Here is a 20720-nt window from a genome sequence, read left to right as displayed (position 1 = left end):
TAACAAGAAATTATAACGAAAACAGTAATAAACATAAGCCTATAACATTAGCTGCCATAACAAAACAAAACAAAAAAAAAAAGAAACCACAGCCCTCAAACCATGCTATCACCACCACATGACTACCACTACGCCAATACCATAATCATGTAGTAATAAGAAAATCTGCAACTACAACACCAATCAATAAAGAAATAATAAGAACATATCAACAATAAAAACAATAGCAATAAAATAAGCAACCATAATCATCAACAAACATAATAACAACAGTAATAATAAATATAATAACTGATTAACTATCACCATGACAATCAATATATATAAGGACAACAAAGAGCTATACCACTATATTCACTGCTGCCACACGATGGCTGTCATCGCCATCATTGACGTAGCTATAATTGCCACACTATCACCAACACCACACCACCACAACGTAGCTATTATTGCCACACTATCATCAACACCACACCACCACAACGTATCTATTATTGCCATATTATCACCAACACCACACCACCACAACCACTGCTATCACTATCGTCGCCACTAATAGAACAACATCACTATCCCCAACACATGAATATCATCACCACAACCTCTATATACCACAATATAGCCATAATCACCAACACTAATTAGCATTTCTCACGTGTCGTTTGGTATATGCATGTGTAGCTTGCACATATGCGAGTTCAATTTTGAGTGTATATAGCAGAGTGTGAATCTATTCAATAGTGTGTACATGATAAGATTTTATGATTACCTTATAAATTCTACCTCTTCTCTTGATAGACTTTCAATAATTTGACAATTTTCCTACTAAAGTCATTTTGTACAATTTAAATTTTTTAACATACTATAGAGAAAACTAAAGTATTAAAATCACTGAAAACAATTTTAGTATACCTGTTTATTAGACAACCTATGAAGTTATTCCTTTGTTAAAATGAACTCTTTTATGTAACATCCTTGCTTGTAGGCTTCACCCTTTCTACCGAGATCATTTAATATGTTTTAACTATAAAAGAAAAACAGAAGAATAAATCATTAGAAACAATTAAAAAATCACCTCTCAATCAGCCGTGTTTCATGAATCTTTATACCCTGCTATTAATAATGAAGTCAACCTCTGCTGTTAATCAACGCTGAACAACTCAAGAGTCATGCTTAGTGAGATTATCTGATATATTTTAACATATAAAAGAGAAATGAATACTATTGTAAATTCAATGATTACCACTCAATCAGCCTTCTTTTTATGAGTCATCCTGCAATTTTTGAGAACGTTCTTACTTGACATTCACATTTAGAGGTAGAAACCTTTTTACCTGAGAAACTAGTTTGACAAAGTCCATCTCTGATTTTGACAGCCACTGAAGTATTGGATAAACTTTACCCGGTGAAGTCATATCCTGCTACTGAAAACGACACTTGTTAAGATAACATCTGTATTTGGTGAGATCAGTACTACTGTTGATAGGCTAATCATGGACAATTTTACCAAATGAAATCATTTATTACATGGTGAAGAAAGCCAATACAAAAAAAAAAACACCAATAGAATTATGGTTACCTCCCAAAGCCTCAATCAACCTTGACTAATGAGATCATCCCCCGCATGTTATGTAACTCTTTCTCTTGACAACCTTGCTAAAATAATTGCTGATATTGATACTTGACACTAAAGTACTTGAGAATTTCACCTGATGAAGTCAATTACTGCATAATAACATATTAGATAGCAAATTAAATAATAAAAATACTGTCATAAGTTCTACAATTACCTCCCAGTCAACTTGAGTGATGAAGTCTTTCTTTGTTGTCAACATTAACAACTTGGCGTCATTGGTTTTGTTGTCAACATTAACAACTTGGCGTCATTGGTTGTTTGCCGGTTGTCACCCTCTAAGAAATGCTAAAATAATTGCTGAGACAATCTTACCCGGTGAAGTTAACTACTGCACAATAACATATTAGATAGCAAATTAAATAATAAAACCACTATCACAAGTTATACGATTACCTCTCAGTCAGCTTGGGTGATGAAGTCTTTTCTTGTTGTCAATATTAATAACTTGGCATCGTTGGTTGATTGCCAGTTGTCACCCCCAAAGAAAAAGTAATACAAAAATTAAAATCATTAATACAAACCATTAGTCAGCTTGAGTGATGAAGTCTTTCCTTGTTGTCAATATTAACAACTTGGCATCGTTGGTTGATTGCCAGTTGTCACCCCCAAAGGAAAAGTAATACAAAAATTAAAATCATTAATACAAACCATTAGTCAGCTTGAGTGATGAACTCTTTCCTTGTTGTCAATATTAACAACTTGGCATCGTTGGTTGATTGCCAGTTGTCACTCCCAAAGAAAAAGTAATACAAAAATTAAAATCATTAATACAAACCATTTAGAATTACAAACTATCAATGAGAATCAAAGAGAATAAAAAGTTAGCATAAAAGAAAACCATTACCACATCTCTAGTATTCTAATCTCAAGTCTACAAAAAATCTTTGACATCAACAATCTTTGACATCAACAACACTGAAAAGATCCATAACCATTTCTACTAATTTCACTTTACAACCTCCATAAATCAGTATTATCACTGTCATCTACGGCACCAATACCACAACTATCAAATAAACATCAACATTTCCAATGATAAGAATAACATATAAGACAATATTTAGAAATAAGAAAACCACTATTTCCACCATGGCCATAATTATCTCTATCATTCTGAAATTAAGAAAACAAACAACCATAGACCCAAACTACTAATGATACTATTTATCACCATTAACAAAACAAAAACAATAATATCTTTACCAAAATAGAAACATCACCCTTAACGACAATCACCTACTATCTTGTAAACCATTAACATCACCATAGAATTAGCAAAACCAAAAAGACTACACATCTACCACTAAGATCATCGCCAATACCAATAAATCGATAAAAGCAACAATAGTATCATTAGCAACAATCACCACTACTAACACTGGCATCATTACAATAACAATAAAAATAATCACAACATAAGTCCATTAAAATAGTGCAAGAACAACATTATCATCAAGTCATCAATAACCACCACATTTAAGCACCACCATAATCAAAGCAATAATAAACACAATGTTAACAGAATTAACCACCAATGCAAAGATAACCACTATTATCATTAATATATAAACATAAAACAATAAACATCACCACAAACACTAAAATAATAGGAACAAAAAACTGCTGTTACCACAACTACTATCAAGTTACCAACATTAGAATTTGAAAAACAAAATTCACCAACAACCACTACTACTGACATTACTACCAACAACAATAACATCACCACTAACAAGTCACCAGTTTGAATACAACACCTCAACCAACATTACACATATCAATGAAACAACATCAGCAATAACACATAAGAGAAATTAAGAATGACAAAATTATCACAATATCACAAAATGAATAGAATAAACACAAAAAAAACATAATTAACACACCATCATCATCATTTTTCACTACCACTACCAACACATCATCAAAAAAGGAATCACCAAAAAAGGAAACATCTAAGTATCTAACTATATAAATTACTACATCCTCAATGACTACATCAATATAACTAAGGAATATATTTTAATTACTCAAACCATCATCACCACCACTAACACATCTACAAGAATAATAACATCACCATCAAGTCATCAACAACCACCACCATTAGAGCAACAATAAACATAATGATAATAGAATCAAACACTAGTGCAAACACAACCATTATTATCATTAATATATAAGCAAATAACAATAAACATTACCACAAATACTAAAATAATAGGAACAAACAATTATTGTCATCACAACCACGATAAAGTTACCAATATTAGAATTCAAAAAACAAAATTCACCAACAACCAGTACTACTAACACCACTATCAACAACAATAACATCACCACTAACAGGTCACTAGTCTGAATACAACACCTCAACCATCATTACATGAAAATATCAACAAAACAACATTAGCAAATAACACAGAAGAGAAATAAAGAATGACAAAACTATCACAATACCACAAAATGAATAGAATAAACCAAAAATATATATAATTAACACACCATCATCATCATTTTTCACCGCCACTACCAACACATCATCAAAAAAGGAATCACCAAAAAAGGAAATATCTAACTATATAAATTACTACATGATGACTACATCAATATAACCAAGGAATACATTTGAATTACTCAAACCATCACCACTACTAACACATCTACAAGAATAATAACATCACCATCAAGTCATCAACAACCACCACCATTTGTGCACCACCATCATTAGAGCAACAATAAACATAATGATAACAGAATCAAACACTAGTGCAAACATAACCACAATTGTCACAACCCAAAATAGGAATCATGACCGACCATGCATCTCAATATGCTTGAGATGCACGAAGCCTTATTAATACTCTCTACGTGTATGATGGCAAAATAAATAAATAAAATGAGAAAGTGCTTTATTAAATTTTATAACTAATTGCAATAAAATAAAACAATGTTAATGTTTTTGAGTCTTTAAACTAAATAAATAAAACTTTTAATCTAAAGCATAAAATCTAAAAGAGCGGAAGGGTAAATAGGTGAATCCTAAGTGGAGGTGGAGTCCGGGTATATCTCGCTCAGTCGCCCCGCTGACTATTACCTGAAATAAATAAACAAATACAAAAACAATAGAAACCCATGAGCCAACAACTATAGCTCAGTGAGTGAAATCCACTCGAAAATCAAATAAATTTTAAATTATATTAATGCTGAATAAATTAAACTAAAAACAACAATATCCATAACAATATGCAATGCTCTCTAAATAATAACAATGATAACAATAGAGAGATGTCACAACTTGTAACCTTGCACGTTTTCAACATATTAACATCTTTTGATATTTATACTATCATATGTCTCAATGGGTCTAAACCCTGTGGATCCACATCAACTAGAAGTCACCTCGAGATGACGTTCGGGACTTTTCTTCATAGCTGATCCGGTTAGGGTCATCAGAGGGTATCACCCTGTGATCAACACACTCTGTCTTTTTCTCTAACCATTGGGAGAAGTTAGAGTCACCTAGGAAATTTTCTCATTCATCGTAGGACTGTTCTCTAACCCCGCCAGAGTCACCTAAGAAAGTCACCGCAGTGATTTAATTTAGGGCTTTCTCCTGAACTTCAGGATAGACTAGAGTCACCACGAAAAATCGCAAACGATTTATACCGGGACTGTTCTCTAAGTCGTATCAATACTAGTCTTATTTTTCTTTTCACAAATTTCAATATTTGCACTAAATATAATAATTAAATGCACATAGAAAATAAAATAATTTAAATTTTCACACGTACGGATGAAATAAATAGATTTTCACACAAAAATTGCAACAATTTAATTTTTACATATAAGGGTGAAATAAATAAATTGCATACAAAAAATTTACATGGTCCAACAAAAATACGAAATACAACAAAATAAATATGTGAGTGAACCACTCACCTGAGTCTAGGCAAAACAACCGAAATCTTAAATCTCTAGCTCACGTACTAAAAATCACCACCTTAAATAATAAATAATAATTAAAATTTTAATGTGAATAATAACACTATTTTTAAAATTTAAAAAACCATAAATTACTAAAATGGGTTTAAATTCACCTATTGGATTGGGCTGAGCTAATGCTAGCCCGGCCTATTCTTAAAAATGAGCCAATTGGGCTGGGCTAAGGCCCAGCCAAAATAATGGATTGACCCACCACCGACGACCGACGTCGGGGCCAACATCGACTGGAGCCATGAGGGCTCATCCAGAAGACATCCATGACAAAAGGCTGACGACTTGGAGATCTCAAGCACAAGCAGCAGCAGCCCGAAGCTGCCGGCAAAGCCGAAATCCCCAATTTAGGTAATTTCGCTAAACTCTATTAAACTTTAATTAAAATTTCTGGGTAGGAGAAGGCTTACCAACGAGTCGCGTGGTGATCTCTGATGGCTCCGGCGACGCTCCGACGGGCTGATCCCATAGCGGCGACTCCGACGGTGAGGAAGAAGGAAGCGAAAGAGGGGAGGAAGAAGAGAGAGAAGAGGGCTAAGATGGTTAAGCAGAGAGAGAGAGAAGAGATTAGGGTTTTAATTTATAGATTAGAAGAGAAATCTAAACCTAATCTGATCCGGATTAGGCGTGATTTCTCTCTCTGCGCCTCGTTGCGTGCTGGAGAGGAAGAGCAGAGAGGCAGAGATGCTGCACGTGATCTGCACGTGCACCCTCCTCTCTCAACCCCTAAATTTTTTTTTTAATTTTATTTTGTTTCTGGTTCTGACAACAATTATCATTACAATTATAAGTAAATAACAATAAACATCACCACAAACACTAAAATAATAGGAACAAACAACTGTTGTCATCACAACCACTATAAAGTTACCAATATTAGAATTCGAAAAACAAAATTCACCAACAACCAGTACTACTGACATCACTATCAACAACAATAACATCACTACTAACAGGTCACCAGTCTTAATACAACACCTCAACCATCATTACATGAAAATATCAACGAAACAACATTAGCAATAACACAGAAGAGAAATAAAGAATGATAAAACTATCACAATACCACAAAATGAATAGAATAAACACAAAAAAATATAACAAACACACCATCATCATTTTTCACCACCACTACCAACATTGTAAGGTAACACTAATATCATTAAATATAAAAACATCATCAAAAAAGGAATCACCTAACTATATACTACATCCCTAACAACTATATCAACATAACCAAGGACTATATTTTAATTACTCAAATCATCACCATCACTATAACACATCGACAAGAACAACAACATCATCATCAAGTCATCAACAACTACCATCATTTAAGCACCACCATCATCAGAGCAATAATAAACACAATAACAAAATCAACCACCAATGCAAAGATAACTACTATTTATCATTAATATATAAGCAAATGATAGTAAACATTACCACAAACACTAAAATAATATAAACAAACAACTATCGTCACCACAATTACTATAAAGTTACCAACATCGAAATTCAAAAAATAAATATCACCAACAACCACTACTACGGACACCACTATCAACAACTTAAACATAAAAAAGAAGAGCCACAAGCACAATATTAAAATTATTTGGCTCATGCATGCACATGACAACATGAAAAAATATTTTGTACACTTATTTTACACACAGAACGACAATAGGCTCATGCACATGCTTGCACATGTATAAAAGAGTCGTGCAATAAAAATGTACACCTATTCTCTACGTGGCTTGCGAATGAGTAAACTTAAATACTCACAGATAGACCGTCATACAGAGAACTTGCACACTCAATTATAAGCTAATGCACACATGAACTAGCAAGTGGATTAACTTAAGCATTTGCATGTATGCAAGCATGATCTCACACAAGAATGAATATATAGTATTTGTCTACAAACATGCACTGTTAATCTTGCATTCACTCATGCTGAGGCATGAAAGGAAAGACACACATACATACAGAGAAACTTGCACGCTCAATCATAAGCTAATGAACACATGAACTAGCAAGTGGATTAATTTAAGCATTTGCATGTATGCAAGCATGATCTTACACAAAAATGAATATATGGGTGTCTGTCTACAAACATGCACTGTTAATCTTGCATTTGCTCATGCTGAGGCATGAAAGAAAAGGCATGCATTCACCCAAAATCAAGTCAAAATCATGCATCTCAAGGGGTAAAAGGTCTGCCTTAAATTCCCATTCGCCAAAAGTCAGAATGCAAGAACTATAAATTTGACGAATCTCCAAAGAATCACCCATCGGGGTAGCTATGAACAAAGGTTCATCAAGAGGCTCTGGGGTCATATCAGCATATCTCAGAAATGAGGTAGAAATGAAAGAATGTGTAGCCCCAGGATCGAATAAAATCTTAACAGTATGAGAAAATAATGTCATAGTGCCTGTCATTGTATAAATAGTTATAAACAAAACTTCTTCTATTAAGTTTGTAATAATTATGACATCATTTCCTATTATTAGAAGGAAATAAGGAACAATTGAACTTCTATTTAAGCAGAAATTATAAATTCTAAAAAAATATATATTTTAATTGTTACCTGTCGCCACATCATTAGATGCCTCCGCATCCTGCTCCGTCATGGCAAATACTCGTCCAGTACGTCTGCCTCTACCCCTGTTAGAGGTCCTGGATCGCGGCCCGCCACGTCCTCTACTCGCAGTAGTACTAGCTCCTGAGGCTCCGGAAATAGCTGGCGTAGTGGTAGTGACTGACCCACCAGCTAACAGAGGACAACGGGGTCGAATATGTCCAGCCTGTCCACAATGATGACAGGTCACCTCCTGAGTACCAGGACAATCCCAAGATAGATGTCCTTTCCGACCACATGAATAGCAAGTTCTTTCCTCTAAGGTAGGCCGTCGAGTAGATCCTCCGCTACTAGTGCTGTCTGAAACCGCTACTGGCCTCCCGGTGCTGACAGAAGGTGATGCCTTACTAGGTCTGCCCGAACTCTGTGAGCTGGATCTGCTCAGAGCTGCACCAGAACTGGCACCACCAGCATAGGGGTGAAACCTCGGTCGATAAGATCCAGAGGGTCCACTCCAACTCGAACCACCTCCTCATGGATGCCCATCCAAGCGACCTGGACGTCTGGCCACTCGCTCCTGCCGCTGAGAATACTCCTCTAGTAGATCTCTCTCGGCTATCCCTGCGTTCTCCACTAGCTCCGCATAAGTCAGGTTCCTTGCCATGTTCACCTGTTTACGAATCTCAATCCGTAGCCCCATCTTGAATTGCTCAGCTCTAGCAGCATCATCTGGTACAACTCTAGGGCAAAAGCGGGACAAGGTATTAAACCTTTCCTCGTACTGAGCTACAGTCATATTCCCCTGTTTTAACTGGGTAAACTCCCGTGTCAGCTCAACTAGGAGGGATGCTGGAAAGTATTTCTGGTCGAAGGCATCAGTGAACGCCTTCCATGTGATGTACTCTCTCATAGGCCGATTTGGCATCAAGCGCTTAGTAGCCTTCCACCACTCTTCCGCTTCCCCACGAAGAAGAAAAGTGGCGAAGGTCACCTGCTGATCCTCTGGACATCTGAAAGCAGTCAGGATCTTCTTCACGTCCATAAGCCACCGGTTCGCCTCCATGGGATCAGTCGTGCCACTAAATACCGGAGGATTTAGTTGCATAAACCGGTTTAGTGGCCATAAAGACCCCCCTCCAGCTTGATCGGTTATAGTGAGATGCTCAGATGATCCACTCAGCGGGTTTGTCCTGGCCGCCGTCGTGCGTTCGTGAATTAGTTCCTCAATGAACCTCTCCTGCTGTCTGACCAAACGCCCGAGGGCCTCTACGCTGCTGGCTGAAGCATCAACGGTCGGCTCATCAACTGGAGCAGAAGCTCCCTCAGAAACAGTCGCATGGATCGATCTAGTGCGTTTAGGCGACATTCCTGTTAAGTTCAAGATAATTTATTTAAAATTTTCAAAATTACACCTACATGTCTCTAACATTCTTATGTCCAAAACTATCATGGTCTTTAAACTTCCTATGCTCTGATACCAAGTTGTAACACCCACTTTCAAAAATTCACGTGTTCCTCACGTGGAGTATGTCCACGTGATTCCCACGTGATCGGTCAGTGAAATAATCTCACCAAGTATCTGAATAAGTCAAAAAATACCATAATAATCCAACAAATAATCCTGAATCACAGGCCTCTCAACAAACCTCTAGGAATACAAGTCCATCACAAATTTGCTAAAACATAAATACCCTCGCAAGGGCTAAGTCCAACCGAAATAATAGAATAAACAAATGCTAAAAATAAGAAATAAATCTGCTACTCCTCGATATCCGCATCCTCTATAATAATCTCTGAAATATTTCCACCAAAAATGGCGGTGAGCACGGGGCCCAGCAAGTAAAATCTAATAATAATCTAAGAATATTACATGATAAGTAAAAAAAATGCAACTCATAACATGTCAGGGAAAAATGTACATTATGACTTTTAATAGCTTCTATCACTATAGCTTATTTTACATAGAAATCCACACAGGAGTCGAGTCATAATAACATATCTCACAAAGCATCATAAAAAAAATCGAGGGGGACTAGTCAACTAGCGGTATTATCGTCCATACATGCCTGGCGATGCTGCATATGACCGGTTGTCTGTGGCCATCAGACTAAGGACCCCGGTCGTAGGCCCATCAACACCGTTCTAGTAATCATCGCACAGAGCGAAATCATCACATACGGCTGATAAGAGCACACAGCTCAATAGACGCCCTGACCCTGCGTCCTCGGATACCGCTAGAACTACAATCCCTACCTCTCAATCATCTTTTCTAATATCATACTAGTCAAGTCTCCAACTAGGACAATGTAATCACCTGAATGCTCCACCTGCTACCGACCTCAGATGTGAGCCGCTAATATAATACTATATAATATACCCCTAACCCCGGGTTGAGTAGGTAAAATGGCACTGCCTAACTGGGACTTGACTAATAGTGATACGTGCACGTGGTGCCATGACCTCTATTATTTATTTAACATAATCATCACAATAACAGATATTATAAACAAGCATAGAGTCTATCATACATGCGCATTAAGTGATAAATAATACAAGTAAGAATTGACATGTAATTAAATGCAAATATGAGATGTCATATAAGTTTCATAAGTAAGAAAACGACATTTAATTATCACAGGTAAGATATGACATATGCTATGACATTTTTAAAGACTATTATAGAATTCTACTCGCCTGATGTATTTCTGGAATCCGTCTTACTCCCTAATCAGTCGGCTCTTCTTGAATTTCAAGATCCTTCCCGCACAATGCTGAATCTAATCATTTTGTTGTGTATATTTAAGTTTGAATCTCTAGGTTTGAGATATTATTTAATAATAATGGTCATTAGAGCCGTTCACATTGTAAATGTGAAGATAATTGAGAAGACTAATAAATTCAAATACCTATTTTGATTTTGTATAGTTCCTAATTTTATTAATAACATGGTTGAGAAAATTATAATAATTACAATTTAGGTAGCTAATAGAATTTAAGAAAAATAACAGACTCAAAATTAATTAGTCTAGGGTTAAAATGTTAAAGGTTGGGCTGGGCTCAAGGCCCAGCAAATTAAGTGAGTGAGAGAGGGAGAGTGGGCTACAGACCTACCTGCAACCCACTGGACCAGAGGTAATGGACTGGGCTCAAGAGCCCAGTCTAGCAGGGTGAGATGGTGGACTGGGCTCCAAAGCCCAGTCCACCGAGACCTTAGAGAAGAGGGGACTGTGAACTTCGGTTGCAACGCAGCCCATGCCACAACCCATAGAGAGAAAGCGGTGGGGGGCCCAACCTCCACCCTCTCCTCGTCTCCTTGACAAAGAAGGAGAAACAGAGGAGAGGGGTGTTGTTGCCGGTGATCCTCGTCACCGGCAGCCCCCCCTCCCCCCCCGGCTCCAACTTCTCCCCAAGTTGACTAGGTCGACTTGGGCGAAGGGGTGGACAGAACCTCCGGTGTAACACCCCAATTTTAAAAAAAAAAAATTCCTGACCGACGCACGTGCCGAGCACGTGCGTCGGCCTGCCACCCTCCCTCTTTTCTTTTCTTCTTCTCTTCCCTTCCTTGCCGTGCACGCCACCCTCCCCCCATCTCCCTTATCTCTTCCTTCCCTCACCGCAGCCTCCTTTCTTCTCTCTCTCTCCCTCGTGGTTGCCGACAGCCGCCGAAGCCACCGACTCGCCGACCCCCCTCCGGTAAACCTCCTTCCTTTCTTCCCTTTCTCCTTCCCCTCCTCGGCCTCGTGCTGTGCCGGACCCTTGCCGCCGCCGCCCCTGTGCTGCGCCGCCGCAGCCCCGCGTCCCCGCAGCCTCGTGGGCGCTTCCCTCCGCCTCACCCTCCTTCCATCGGTGGTGGAAGGAGATGAGGTGGAGGGGTGGGGGGGGGGGGGTTAAACCCCACCCATTTTCCCCCCTTAGTGGGCTGCAGACCACTGCAGCCCACTAATCCTTTGGGGTGGGCTACAGACCACAGCCCACCAGCCTAGTTGGGGTGGGCTGCGGGCCGCAGCCCACCAAGACTCGGGTGGGCTGCAGGCCGTAGCCCACCCAGCCTTAGATCCGGGTGGACTGCAGACTGCAGCCCATTAGCCCATTAGCCCATTGTGGAGTGGGCTGCAGTCTGCAGCCCACTATTCCAACCTTGGTGGGCTGTGGCTGGGCCCCCAGCCCACCAAGGCCTTATTGCTTGTGGGTTGGGTTTGGGCCTACCCCCTTTTGCCTCTAGCCTAGCCCATTTGGGGCCATTTGAACCCTATAACCCTGTTTACTATTTTCACCTAATTTGATTAGCTTGATCCTTAATTTTGGGATAATACAAGATTCCTAGGATGCCCTTGACTCGTACCAAACATAAATGTGCTAATAAGATAATTAATTTTATTAGTTCGCTAATGACTTTACTTGCGTGAATTAATAGGATTGATACCGCGTGAGGAAGATTTTGGGATCCTGGACTAACTGACAAGTTTTACCATACCGTGGAGACCCCCCAGGCGAGTAGAGTTATACAAATCTAGAATAACATGATACAGTAGGAAATGTCAGTATTAATGCATGCAGTTGGTACTCCCTGTTATATCTTTTGCATATGTAGTTATTTATAACCTGTTCATCATAGTATCATGAGAATGTTAATGTGTATGATAATGCTTTACATGTGTCCTATATGGTATACCGTTGCATAGATGTATGATTGCTGTGAATATGGACTGTAATGATCATGATGACTATAACATGCTTTATACACGCATAAATACTGCACCACTTCCACCTATCATTAGTAGTCGAATTCTGACTAGGCAGTACCCCTACTCACTCAGCCCAGGGTTAAGGGCAGAGTGTATCATATATGTTTATACTATTAGCGGCCTACACCTGAGGTCGGGAAGCCTGTGTGGCATTCAGGTAATTATACTGCATAGTTAGGACTAGATTATGATGATAGAAGAACATGATTGTGAGGCGGGGATATAACTCTAGCGGTACCCGACGACGCAGGGTTAAGGCGTCTGTTGATGAGCCGAGGGCTCCCGATTCTCCCGCCGAGGGCGGTGATGATTTAGAGAGAGTGAGATATGGGCTTACGACCGGGGTCCTGAGTCTGATGGCCACAGACAACCGGTCACATGTAGTGTCACCATACACGTGTAGGTGACATTACCCCTAGATGTGTATATATCCCCCCTCGATGTATGTGATGATGGATGATTGTTTCGTAAGAGTATTTACCCTGTGTGGTGAATAGCTCGGTGAGCGATGATAAGTATGATTATTGTTTTGGTAGACATGAGATGACTAAACTGCTATTTTATTGCTATGCATAACATGTAAACCTATGATTGAGATGTGTACGAATAAGAGATTGTCTCAAACTTTATATTTGTGTGAACTTATCATAATATGTTTAGGAACTAGCATGTTCCAAGATAGTGATTGGTAATCTTTATCAACTGCATTGACTTAGTAAATTATGGTAAGTCATTTTAATAAGCATGTCGTTATAGTTAGCAAATATAGGCATACATTGGATATACACCTGTGATGTCATTATTTTAGATTGTATGGATCCTACTCGCTGGGCTGTAAGCTCACCCCTCGTGGCGAATTATTTCAGAGCTAGGGGACGCAGGTGCGGGTAGCGAGGAGTAGCCGCTTTCTTTCTTTTTAGTACGTATGTTAGTTGTATTAAGCCCCTGCGAGGGTATGATGATGACGTTGTATCTTTTTGGACTTTAACATAGTATTTTGGATGTATATTTGGAAGGCTTGTTGTGGCCTGTGGAACTTGTATCCGGACTCCTTTAGTTGAGTTATTTATGGTGAAATTGTGCTGTTGTGTGCCTTGTGAAATCCTTGTACTGACAGGTCATGTGATGTACCGCGTAGGAGGATTTACCCACGCGGTTTACACGTGTATTTGGAGGTTTGGGTGTTTCATCCGGCTAGTGTGGTCGGAGGGTGAGAGTTGAGGAACTCCATGGCCGGCGGCCATGGAGTTTTCAACTCAGTGCTAGGTGGGCTCGAAGCCCTCTTCTCGAGTACCCACTTCTTCCAAGTGAAGAGGTGGGTCAGCTGAGGTTGATGAGTGAGGCCACCACCGCCGGTGGTGGCCGCTGGTGCTAAAGAAACCCGGCGGTGGGAGGCGACATGGCATCGCCTCCCTCGCGCCCCATGGGTACCCAATTTGGGTACCTACAGCAAGGGGGTGAAGCAGGGAAACTTCCCGAACCGGTGGGTGGTCGACCCGAGGTCGCCGGTTGGCAAATTTCTCCGGTGAAAGTAGACGAAAATAAAATCCTAATTACGCATGGTTAATTAGGCTATTTTCAAATTGAACTAAAGAGTGGATGAAGGCTAACCCGACGATCGAGGTGAGGGATTTTGGTTGGCTGTCGGTGCTCCGGTGACTCGCTGCCCGCGACGAAAACTTCGGCGGCTCGGGAGAGAAAAGAGAGTAGGGAAAAGCGAAGAAGGGGAAATTCCGAAAAGAAGGAAACTCGAGGGGGATGAGTGGAGATTAAATAGAGAAGAAGTGGAGAGGGCAACGGAGTGGAGTTAACTCCACTCCGGCGCACTTCTCTCCTACCTCTCGCAACTAACTGCGAGAGGTGGGGGAGGGGGAAGAAGGAGTCAGCGCACGCGCCAAGCACGTGCGCTGCGGTTAGGGTGCACGCGCCATGCGCGTGCGCTATTTTATTTTATTTTATTATTTTTATTATTATTATTATTTTTTAACGGGTGTTACATAGGGGTGAAAACGGGTCGGATTAACTCCGACCCGACCCGCTATCCGACCCGACTCGGATCGGATTCGGATAAAAAAATTCTATCCGACTCGGATTCGGATTCGGATACGGATAGAATTTTTTAAAAAAAATTCGGATACGGATTCGGATACGGGTCGGATAAATTTTTCGGATTCGGATACGGATATCGGATATCCGTTTATCCGCATATTTTTTTAAATGATTTACAGTTTTTAGTTTGCTTATTTAAATAGTAAGTATTAATATTATTACTAATAATGCGTTATATATTATTTATATAGATTAATTTCTCTAATTTTATATATTTGACATACAAAAAAAATTTTTATTGTAAAACTCTTAATAATTTTGTGTTAATTATATTTAAATAAAATATTATAATTATTTTAAATTTAATTAATATCCGTTTAAGATCCGATCTTTTATCCGAAAACTATCCGTATCCGTTTAATCAGGATATGGTTTTAAATTTTGCTATAATATCCGTATCCGAATCCGTATCCGAACTAAAAATACGGATCCGGATATGGGTTGAACACTATCCGATCCGTATCCGATCCGTTTTCACCCCTAGTGTTACATTATCAACGGAAATAGTTTAGACTCTAGAGGGTAGAAAAATATTACTTTTGATAATGAGAAGGGAAGAAGTGAAGAGTAATCCTATATTCCCATACTCATATACGAGTAATATAATTGAAAAATGTGGTCCAATCAAAAAGGTTTGATACAAATTTTAAAATGTAAAGACAAATAGCATATTCGATCCAATTAAAGACTAAGATGAAGATACTTTAGATATTGAACTAATTATATATATAATAGGAGCATCATCTAGTAAAAAAGGACTGATTAGTGGTTCTTTTAGATAGTTGTTGCTTAAATTAGACCAAAAATAAGATACTTACAAGAAATATTGATAATGCAAATCTCATGGAACGGAAAGATGGGCTAGATAGAATATTAGAACAACAAAACTTTTGCAAATAAAATTGTAATTTCAAATAACATACAGCTAATATGATAGGAAAAAACAGTAGGGCATAAGGATGTAGGTTTGACTTTTAGATGCTAAATTAGACGGTTAGAAATTAACATGTAAGGTATTAGCTATCAACATCAAAAGAATTTATTTACGCTACCGTAAAATATCCAAACCATTTGATAGATGGCTAGGATATAGTAATATAGCAATGGAGATAAGATTGCACAAATAATCCATGATTACAATTAAAACTGAAGAAGTTGGATCATCTAGAGATTATAAATGATCAACATGGATTAGATTTAGCAATTAGCACCACCACCATGTGAGGGCCAAAAGAGATCACAAAATAAAACTTGAGGATATGGCAAAATAATGATAAAAAATATTCATCCATTTATCAAAATATGGAAAAGCTATTGCCTACAAGAAGAATGGTACTTGTCATGCCAATATCAAAACCAAAAACAAAAATTCAGATTCTCCTAAGATGGCAAAAAGAAAAGTTGAAACAAGTCAACACAAATACACAAACATGACGCCGGAGAGAGAGAGAGAGAGAGAGAGAGAGAGAGAGAGAGAGAGAGAGAGAGAGAGAGAGGCATACCGCATACTATAGACAAAAGTCTTGAACCAAAACTCACCCAATCAGCCTTTGTTTCTAAGAAGAAAGAACTAGGGAAGCACAAAAACCTTTAGATCTCGTCAATCTGAAGAAGATTATTAAAAAAAAAAAAAGCATAAATAGTTAAATATTTGATCCACCTAGCCAATGGATATCTAAACAGTATTAGGTCATACTAAACAAGCCAAGCACAAATACCTTCTCTATGGATTCTATTTTGATCATAATTCAATGCTGATCAGAATATACCACAGGAAATAGCAGATTCAACTAACAAGCTATGATGTAGAACCAAAAAATACACAAAAAACTTCTGGATCAAGGTGGTATATGAATCTGTGATGAAAGCACTATCTATTACTGAATACAGGCAGACAATAATTTTCTGTCCTATCTTAATTAACCAAATGTTCGTTTTGAGTAAGGAAATATTGCAACATTCTTTTTCTTTGGTCAAAATGTGCATTGCAATGGAATGGATTCCATTAATATATGCAGGAACTAATTTTTCAGATAGGAGTTCCTATTTTTGCACCGAAAAGTGATCAAAGGAATTATTTAATTTATTTTCACTAAAAGTGATACAGAACAACATGATAATTGCAGCTTTAAGCTCGCAATTAGGAAAGTAATCCTTATTCACAATGAAATAAAAGTCACTTCATATATGCATCACAATAAAAGCTATTACCCAACTCTTTATAATAATTTTCATCAACTAGCTAGAAAGAGCTAGTCTCTGTTCCTAAAATCTAAATTCTTATTAAGACTTAAAGATACAGAAGAAACAAAGAGAAATGCAATGATCTTGACACCTCTTAACATGATACCTGTCCTTTCCAAAGCCTAACTTGTCTGTTATGCTCAGATTTGCAGATCTATTAGTTAATAGAGAAATGCATCTGGGGGGGTATAATGAAACAGGACCTGATTGTCTTTTACACTGCAAAATGACATCATTTTAAGCCAGTAGTTCTTAATTTATTATAAAATCATACTAAGAGCAAAAGGAGATATTTCAAGGAAATCTACCTGCCCATTGCAGAGGTAACCTTCTTAAGGCTTTGGTAAAATTGATCCTCAGGTAGAAATCAGCCACAGTAATACGTGCCTAGTAGGGACAAACAAATCAACCATTGTTAGAAGACCAAAAAACTATGAAGTAATCTAGTAGAGAAATGAACGGCATCTACAGTTCTTCCACATCTGATGCGGTGAATGACTGCTGACGTGTGACTTTTTTTTCCCTGATTGTCACTAAAACACTACATCAGTGATGAGTTATAGAAGAAACTACAATGAATACCATTAAGATAGATAGTTCCTCGATACATATACAGAAAGTAATTTGTCAGACTCATAGGGGTTCTTATTTGCACCAGCAATACTAGCCTAGAGGGATGATCAGATCAACACCAATGCTATTATAAGACCATGAAACTTTATAAAAGTAACCTAGTATAGAAATGAGTGAATATTTCTTTCATCTCTTCCACATTTTCAGTAAAGAACAGCAGAAAAAACTATTTCAGTAATAAGTTATAGAAGAATACCAAATTGAAAGTGAGAGCCAATCCAATCATGCCAACAACTTAGAATTCTGATTGTTATCAGAAAGATTAGGATAGCAGGGAGTTACAATGGAGTAGAGCTTTAAATTTTATTAAACCTGCAACAAAAGGTAATGATGCTGCACAGGGAATTATCAAATACATCCTAGTTTGCCTTAATTAGAGCTTGATATTACAAAGTATTCCTTATATAGATCATCAAATATAGCAGTTGTACGTTGCAGACATATATGGGCAATTATCTAATTAACTTTGAGGTTAAAATAACGAGGAAATGAAACAATGATACAAAACTTTTGAAACCCAATTCACGAGTACAGAAATCATAAAGTGCGGGGGCAATCTTAACCCTAATAAAACCGAGATGGCAAGACAGAGAGAGGCTTCAGGAATAAGGGTATCCTCGCCGATCTCTTCATTGTTTGCAATTAAGAATCTTGGAGTGCAGACTTTGTAGGTGAAAAGGAAATGAAAAAGGATTGGGGAAATAGCAGAGAGAGCCATAATAGAATAACAAATTGGAATGGACGACGAACACAAGAAATTCCAAGTTTAAATCGTAAACATCAATTAAATCTAAGAAGATTAAACGAAACCCTAAGACCAATTAAATGATCAAGAATTACAAAGGTTGAGAAGCCATCTTTACCCAAATCACAAGAAATAGGGAGAGAAGATAAATAACGAAGAAACGTAGAATAAATTCTAATTTCAAATCTAAACCAATTAAGGCCAAGACTAAGAGAGAGAGAGAGAGAGAGAGAGAGGGCGAGGAATACCAGAATCCTTCTCATCCTCCTCAACCACCACACCACCACCACCACCATTCGAACCGCCGTCGTCTTCCATCTATGATGATAATCTCGCGGAGATGGGGAGAGAGATTTGATCGAGGAACAGATGAAAGGAAGAAACAGAGAGAGAAATTTGCATGAGGAATAGACGAAAGGGAGGAAGCTAATTTCAAATCTAAAACAATTAAGGCCAAGACTAAGAGAGAGAGAGGGTGAGGAATACCAGAATCCTTCTCATCCTCCTCAACCACCACATCACCACCACCACCATTCGAACCGCCGTCGTCTTCCATCTATGATGATAATCTCGCGGAGATGGGGAGAGAGATTTGATCGAGGAACAGATGAAAGGAAGAAACAGAGAGAGAAATTTGCATGAGGAATAGACGAAAGGGAGGAAGCTAATTTCAAATCTAAACCAATTAAGGCCAAGACTAAGAGAGAGAGAGAGAGAGAGAGAGAGGGTGAGGAATACCAGAATCCTTCTCATCCTCCTCAACCACCACACCACCACCACCACCATTCGAACCGCCGTCGTCTTCCATCTATGATGATAATCTCGCGGAGATGGGGAGAGAGATTTGATCGAGGAACAGATGAAAGGAAGAAACAGAGAGAGAAATTTGCATGAGGAATAGACGAAAGGGAGGAAGCTAATTTCAAATCTAAAACAATTAAGGCCAAGACTAAGAGAGAGAGAGGGTGAGGAATACCAGAATCCTTCTCATCCTCCTCAACCACCACATCACCACCACCACCATTCGAACCGCCGTCGTCTTCCATCTATGATGATAATCTCGCGGAGATGGGGAGAGAGATTTGATCGAGGAACAGATGAAAGGAAGAAACAGAGAGAGAAATTTGCATGAGGAATAGACGAAAGGGAGGAAGCTAATTTCAAATCTAAAACAATTAAGGCCAAGACTAAGAGAGAGAGAGGGTGAGGAATACCAGAATCCTTCTCATCCTCCTCAACCACCACATCACCACCACCACCATTCGAACCGCCGTCGTCTTCCATCTATGATGATAATCTCGCGGAGATGGGGAGAGAGATTTGATCGAGGAACAGATGAAAGGAAGAAACAGAGAGAGAAATTTGCATGAGGAATAGACGAAAGGGAGGAAGCTAATTTCAAATCTAAACCAATTAAGGCCAAGACTAAGAGAGAGAGAGAGAGAGAGAGAGAGAGAGAGGGTGAGGAATACCAGAATCCTTCTCATCCTCCTCAACCACCACACCACCACCACCACCATTCGAACCGCCGTCGTCTTCCATCTATGATGATAATCTCGCCGAGAAGGGGAGAGAGATTTGATCGAGGAACAGATGAAAAGGAAGAAACAGAGAGAGAAATTTGCATGAGGAATAGACGAAAGGGAGGAAGAAGAAGAAAGAAATTCGAACTGGGGAACAGACGAAAGGAAGAGAGGAGAGGGCCTATTTATCGGCTCTCGACTGGAGCTAATAAAAGATGGGGAAATTCAAAATACGGAGTAGAGCCGTTAGAAAATATTAGGGAAAAGAGGAAAAATATTGTATAACGTATACCCCTAATTAATTGATGAGCTTTCAATTTAAATACCATAATAGCTAGAATATCCTTATTTATTTATTTATTTTGAACTGTATATTATTAAAATATCTACGGACAAACGGTCATTTTAAATATCATTTTAATTTTTAATAGTGACTAATTAGATTTAACGATATTTTGAAGAATGGTCTGACAATTGTTTAAACAAACCAAATTCAATTATACAGCA

The 20720-nt window shown here is 38.4% G+C and overlaps 1 protein-coding gene across 12 annotated transcripts; it reads right to left on the bottom strand.

Annotated features, from left to right (window-relative positions):
* Positions 1-2: 2 nt before the first annotated feature.
* On the bottom strand, positions 3-20365 carry LOC140759655 (uncharacterized). Of its 12 annotated transcripts, none has more exons than XR_012104733.1 (6): positions 17782-19416; positions 17621-17699; positions 17419-17531; positions 16571-16673; positions 1580-9582; positions 3-1424 (listed from the first exon to the last, which is right to left on the bottom strand). XR_012104733.1 is itself a non-coding variant. In XM_073097378.1 (4 exons), exons 1-4 carry the CDS (start codon positions 18984-18986, stop codon positions 8747-8749), a joined length of 1017 nt encoding a protein of 338 aa, XP_072953479.1. In that variant the 5' UTR covers positions 18987-19416; the 3' UTR covers positions 3-8746. The 12 variants fall into 12 exon arrangements, 1 of the variants encoding a protein (XP_072953479.1); XR_012104756.1 differs by having other exon boundaries at positions 18142-19416; XR_012104295.1 differs by lacking the exons at positions 16571-16673; positions 17419-17531 and having other exon boundaries at positions 1580-1725; positions 1791-9582; positions 17782-17835; positions 18939-19416.
* Between the last annotated feature and the right edge of the window lie 355 nt (positions 20366-20720).

Source organism: Typha angustifolia, chromosome 1 (assembly GCF_048772165.1).
Source record: "Typha angustifolia cultivar Huaian chromosome 1, ASM4877216v1, whole genome shotgun sequence".
In the NCBI taxonomy this organism is placed as follows: domain Eukaryota; kingdom Viridiplantae; phylum Streptophyta; class Magnoliopsida; order Poales; family Typhaceae; genus Typha; species Typha angustifolia.
This window is presented reverse-complemented; position numbering and strand designations above follow the sequence as displayed.

What these genes read in the sequence shown, in the direction of transcription:
- LOC140759655 (XM_073097378.1), bottom strand. Translation starts at nt 18,986, where the DNA reads ATGGTGGTGGTGGTGGTGTGGTGGTTGAGGAGGATGAGAAGGATTCTG. An exon ending in GGAGGATGAGAAGGATTCTG is followed by an intron (nt 17,836 to 18,938) that starts GTATTCCTCGCC and finishes AGTGACAATCAG; the next exon opens with GGAAAAAAAAGTCACACGTC. An exon ending in GCATCAGATGTGGAAGAACT is followed by an intron (nt 17,700 to 17,781) that starts GTAGATGCCGTT and finishes TGTCCCTACTAG; the next exon opens with GCACGTATTACTGTGGCTGA.